Raw genomic sequence first — 5,518 nt, 5'->3', positions numbered from 1 at the left:
CAATTTTCTAGTCTTTATACAGCTCGCTTTCATTTTGCTTAGCCATAGCATAAAAGCTCAATACCACTTTACCAACTGGGAAAATTACCTCTGATTAAGAAAACAGAAAAGTTGGATTATATTTTTTAATATATTTAAAATATGACTTGCAACACCTACTAATTTCTATCTAGGTATTACTCTTCAAAAGTCAAAGATTATGATTCTCACTGGTCGCCTCTAAATATGCTGCTTGCTACATCCCTGCTCAGTGAGATCAGCTTCTGGCTCTATAAATCCTAGCAGTGTTTTCTGTCCTGGAGCCAGATTTTCTTGCCTGTTTCCACCGAGCATTTGGCTCATCCAAGCAAAAGTTCCACTTTCTCCCATTCAGTGCCACCGCAGTTTTCTTCTCCAGGACCGCCCCGCTTGCTCATCTCCTGGGATGGATGTTCCTCAGTGTTGTGAGTTCAGCAGTTGGGCAGCTTCTTGTGCTGGCTGTCACTGTCCCGCTCGTCAGCCGTCTCAGAGAGCTGGAGCACGGCACACTGCAGCCCACACCAAGGCAGAGGGGCTTTGCAGATCTCCTCCCAGCCATCGTTGTCAATGTCGTAGCCAACCACGTCCTGCGTGGAGACTTCCAGTGAGTTTTGCCATTTCTTTCCCCCGATAAGAAGAGCTGTTTCCTCTACCACTGCCAGGCCATAGGAAAATCGATCATAGACCAGTGGTCTTAACCGGGTCCATTGGTTTTGGTCAGGGTCGTACCTTTCTATTTCAGAGAATGGTTCATATAATCCTAAAAAGGTGAATATGGATTCCCTGATTGTTGCCATCTGATGCCCAAACCGAGCAATGCTCATTGGGGCTCGTTTCATCCACTGCCCTTCAAGTGAGCTCAGAGAATATACATCATTGCTTGTGCTGGCTGGGGCTGAGTACTTGCCCCCAGAGATGTATATAGTGTTCTTGCAAACAGCACTGGCATGGCCATGTATCTTGCATGGCAATTCCCTGACCTTCGTCCACCTGTCCCTGCTGATATCATAGACTTCCACAGACGAATGCAGAGATCCATCTTCACCCCTTCCACCAATGGCAAAGATATCCTTGCCTAAGACACAACAAGAAAACTGGCATCTCTTTTCCAGCATGCCTGTGATTTGAGTCCACGTGTTAAATCTTGGATCATAACGATGGACTTTGTTCGTAACCAATAAGATCTTTTCAGTTTTAGCATCACCCAGGGAACCACTTTCTATTTCCCCACCCAAGACATAGAGGAAGTTCCCCACCACGCACACACTGTGGTTCTGCACCCTGTGCTGCAGCTGTGTGAGAGTTCGCCACTTGTGATTGTAAACATCAAAGGCCACCACATCAGTGACAAGCCCCTCACTTGCTGTCCCTCCCCCCAACAGAATGATCCGAGTTTTCTGGTTCCTCAGTGCAGTGGACTTATCCTGCAGGACAGGCTGTTTGAATACAGATGTGTGATAATTTATTGCTTTAATGATCAAGCACTTAATACCTGCTGAGAGGGACACTTCTGACTGCGTGTAGGTTTTTCTCAGCTCTTCTACTGGGATGAGACCATATCTTATGTGCTCTAAAAGGCTGCTTGCATGATCCAGCCTGGATTTATCCTGCTTCAGCCACAGCAGCACAAGATTCAACAGGCGGCTTTCTTTCACCATGGGGAGATCTGGTGATTGAATCACTGCTAGTAAAGACTTGAAGTTCAGCTCAAGAAGTCCTGACAAATCCAAGTCCAGCAGCTTCCAGACATTATTGATAATGTATTTTTCTGTTGCTGCTAAGGCATCTGGCAGATAGAACTTCCTGGCCACATTGGCAGAGAAGCAGCAGTTTTCCAAGGCAAGATTGTTGATTAAGTACTGATTGCACAAACTGATAGCATCCGTCACTTGCAAGTAGCTTGCAGCTTCCAAAGTGTCCTCCAGGCTTTCAAAGGAAAGGGGTAGCAAGGATGTGTAGATGAAATCCAGGATGTGCTGGAGACCAGTAGGTGAGACAACTTGCAGATGAATGACACTGGCTTTAGACTCTTGGGTATAGCTTTTGAACATGGCTCGGAAGTAGTCGCTGGAGCATGCCAACAAGGACTTGTGTGCAGGGAACTCGTTTTCTTTCACTTTCAGCAAAATATCGCACAGAAAGCCCTCTGATCTCAGGCTCTGGTACTGGGCAAGCACGGCGGTGCAGTGTGCTTTACAATAGGACAGGAAGTAGCTCATGGTAGAAAATGCAATGCTTTCCCCCGGAGTTATTAGAGCTAAAATTCAATTAGATATTGAAGCAGCTGCCTTACTCAACAGCCATTGCTTGAATGCCCAGCAGACCTCCAGCTGTTAGAGAAAAGCCCAATCAAATAAAAAAAAAAAAACAAAACAAAACAAAAACAAAAAACTCAGTCTCTTGCCTGGCATAGAGGGACAGTTAGTAGATTTGTAGTGAATTCAATGCATTCCTTTATAAAAAAAACAGCTGAATGTTAAAACAGCTGTAGGATGCTTACTGTTCTCGCCTCCACAACTTGTGCAAGGATGAAGAGTCCGTGGTTGTGCTGAGCACTTTCTTGGCTGGCCATCAGGTGACAGATGAGGGAGCTAGATGACAATCCCAATAAATGGCCCTTCGTGTCTGCTCAGCTGTGGCCCCCGACCCTTCTTGCTCCACAGGCAGATCAAATTGATCCTCTCCGGCTGCCAGCACGTGGCTCTGAGCAGACACAGATGAGAAGGGAGTGGTGGCTTTTCTCCTCTTGTTTGTGTTTCAAGCTCCAGCCAGTTTAGACCTCGTCACCCCTAGGACAGGAGTCCCCTTTTCGTTCTCTTTCCACAGTGCCTTGGGAAGCCTCAGCTGAAGATCAAATCAGTGCCCAGGGATTATTACGGCAGCATTTTCTAAGCCCATAAATCTCTCTCCGGCAGGCAATAAGACAACCAAAATACCGTGATTAGTCACTGGTTCGATTTGACATGCATTTCTGGGCTCTCTGCTTCACGTGACACCTCCATAACTCACAGCTACCAGAATAGCCACAGGCTCATTCCCTCATCCCCCTTGCCCAGGAGCCAACCCTGGGCAGGTCTGGGCGGGCGGACGGAGGAGCTTCCACTGACAGCCACAGCCAAGGCAGCTGACTTGGAATGACCTGGCTGGAAATCACAAGGGTAACACATTCGCACAAAGTGGTGACAAAAATAGATTGCCCCAGTTCAGCCATAATAAACCAAAATCTGTTTATAGAGGAGGCTTTGCATAATTGTGCTCTCAGTTAACAGCTGGGAACAAACCCGGAACCCCCAGGGATGGGCTGGAGCTGTCTCACTCAGCTTTCTCGCTTTCATTTTGTCCCAATTAGAAACACTTACACAGGGATTATCCCTGATTTTCACCTGGGTACTTCAGGGTCTAATTTCTACCAGGAATAGCAGCTCTGGGCAGGCTACACATTCTGACCTCTTAAAGCTTGCTTTTATTTTTTCTTTTTTTCTTCTGCATAACTCTGGGTGCAGATGTTCAGGAATCTCCTCCTGACACCTTTCTTTCCAAATCAAACACCCTCAGGACTTGCAAACTTTGCCAGGGTTGATAAATGCCAGATAAGTTCTCTGCATCGTAAGCCAGCAGACTTGGGGGAAAAAGAGGATCCCACAGGACTGAAAAATACCACCGTTTGCTCAAGCCCAAGGTAAAGCCTTTTTACTGTATTTGCTTATATTTCTTTATGTGGTGTCATGAAATTGTGGCTTACCCCTGTAATCAAGGGGTGTTTCGGAGCTGAGTGGATCCTAATGTGGATCATGCATGCTGTATGACTGTTCTAGTGAGCTTGAACTGTCTTGCAAAGCAGACTGATACTTGCACATGATCTACTCTGTTTTTCAGGAATGACTACAAAAACATTGTTCTTCATTGCTGTATAGCTCTGAAAATTGATTTCCTGCTTGAATCTACTTTCTATAATGACATTATAGACCATAAATGGGGATTTTGTTAAAAGATCTTTCCCTTTGCTAGCAAAATGACATGTACGGGCAGTAGTAATAAAGGACAAAATGGATGCTTGTTTCTTTTTCCCAGTGGTTTTGCCTATGTCCAAGTTGGGATGATGCTAAGATATTTCAGATGTTAGCAAAGCTGTGCAAACAAGCTTATGTTTGACACTTTCCTGTTTGGGAGGTAGAGACTAGAGACCAGGTACCTCTGTCACCCCTGAGCAGTCATATGTCCTCTGATGAGGGACCAGGCCTTAAATGCTCCCATTCCTAGAGATATTGCTTTCCCCAGTTTAACCCCATAAGGTACCAGATTTCAATGACAAGAGGTGCAGATAAATCTCTGCTGTTTTCAAACAGCAGGGAGCTGCTGTGCCGTCGAAGTTTCACTGGGAGCCTGGAGGTGAGGCAGGGGAGCACAGGGGCTGCACCCACAGCACAGGGCTGAGTTTGAGGAGTGTTTCGGCAGGAGTTCTGGCATACACATCTCCTGGCATCACCTCCTCCTCACCAACAGACTTTATCCTCTATCAGCCCTTCACTTGTGCTGCCACAACTGCTCTGAGGTGGGAGGCTGGGAGGTGACACAGCCAGGAAGTGATGCACAAAGAGGAATGAGGAAAATCCAAAAATAGAACAGCAGAGAGGTCTCTGTGGCCCAGGTCAGGCCCTCAGCCTCCCTCACTGTGTGACCTCCCAAGCAGATGTAGTGCCCCAACCCACAATGCAGCAGAGGTGACCCACTGTCTGAGCAGTTGGCTGGGGACCCACCAAAGGGAGAGACCCTTGCCACAGGACACCCATCTGATGCACAGAAACCAGGCTGGTCTACTCTTGAGCAATGTCCAACAGCTCGCCAGAGGTGCCAGAGCGTGTATGCTGGTATTGCAAGGTAGCTGGGACTGAGTACACGTAATTAAATCCTGCTTCCCCTAGATCCAGGTGTACCAGAAAGAAGTCAGAAGTATGGCTTGGCCAGCTGAGGGTATTGCCAGCAGCAACCAGTATTAACTCCCCCACCAAGTGATGCACTGTCAGGCAATGTGCCTTTTCCTCTCCCTCAGCAAGGCCAGGCCAGGCATTGATCAACCGACTTTGCTGGCACTTGTGAGGTGCCAGCACAGCTCCAACTGCAAGCTCTGTCACTTCAGTGAGGCCAAACGATGCTCAATCTGAACGTCCCTTCCTGTCCCCAGAGTGATGCTGTGTTAACCAAACCTGTCATGCACCACTTGCTTTCCAAATGAATTCCATACATGGGCTGCCATTTATACAGGGCAGTTGCCAGCGCTGATTTCACTGAACTGATTTAATACCAATGCCGGATAAGCAGGTCCTATAATTGTATGCAGATTTGTTGTGCTATTTCCTCTCAGACCTGTTTCATCTTCATGGGAAGCTGGCTAATAGGAGTAGTGAGAATCATGATCCTTATAAAGCTGTTTATTTGTCTGGAGATTTTTTATTTTCTTTGGCATATAATTGAAATAAAGCCACATCCTTTCCAGTCCCCT

At 46.8% G+C, this 5,518-nt stretch overlaps 1 protein-coding gene across 1 annotated transcript; it reads right to left on the bottom strand.

The window, feature by feature from the left end:
• Positions 1-219: 219 nt before the first annotated feature.
• On the bottom strand, positions 220-2,237 carry KLHL34 (kelch like family member 34). The gene has a single exon (XM_027731129.2). The coding sequence runs from the start codon at positions 2,235-2,237 to the stop codon at positions 450-452; it is 1,788 nt and encodes a 595-aa protein (XP_027586930.2). The 3' UTR covers positions 220-449.
• Positions 2,238-5,518: the final 3,281 nt, after the last annotated feature.

This window comes from Pipra filicauda, unplaced genomic scaffold, assembly GCF_003945595.2.
Source record: "Pipra filicauda isolate LSUMZ 115617 unplaced genomic scaffold, ASM394559v2 scaffold12_size5214236_pilon, whole genome shotgun sequence".
In the NCBI taxonomy this organism is placed as follows: domain Eukaryota; kingdom Metazoa; phylum Chordata; class Aves; order Passeriformes; family Pipridae; genus Pipra; species Pipra filicauda.
The sequence above is the reverse complement of the archived record's forward strand: the minus strand, read 5'-3'. Positions and strand labels throughout refer to the sequence as shown.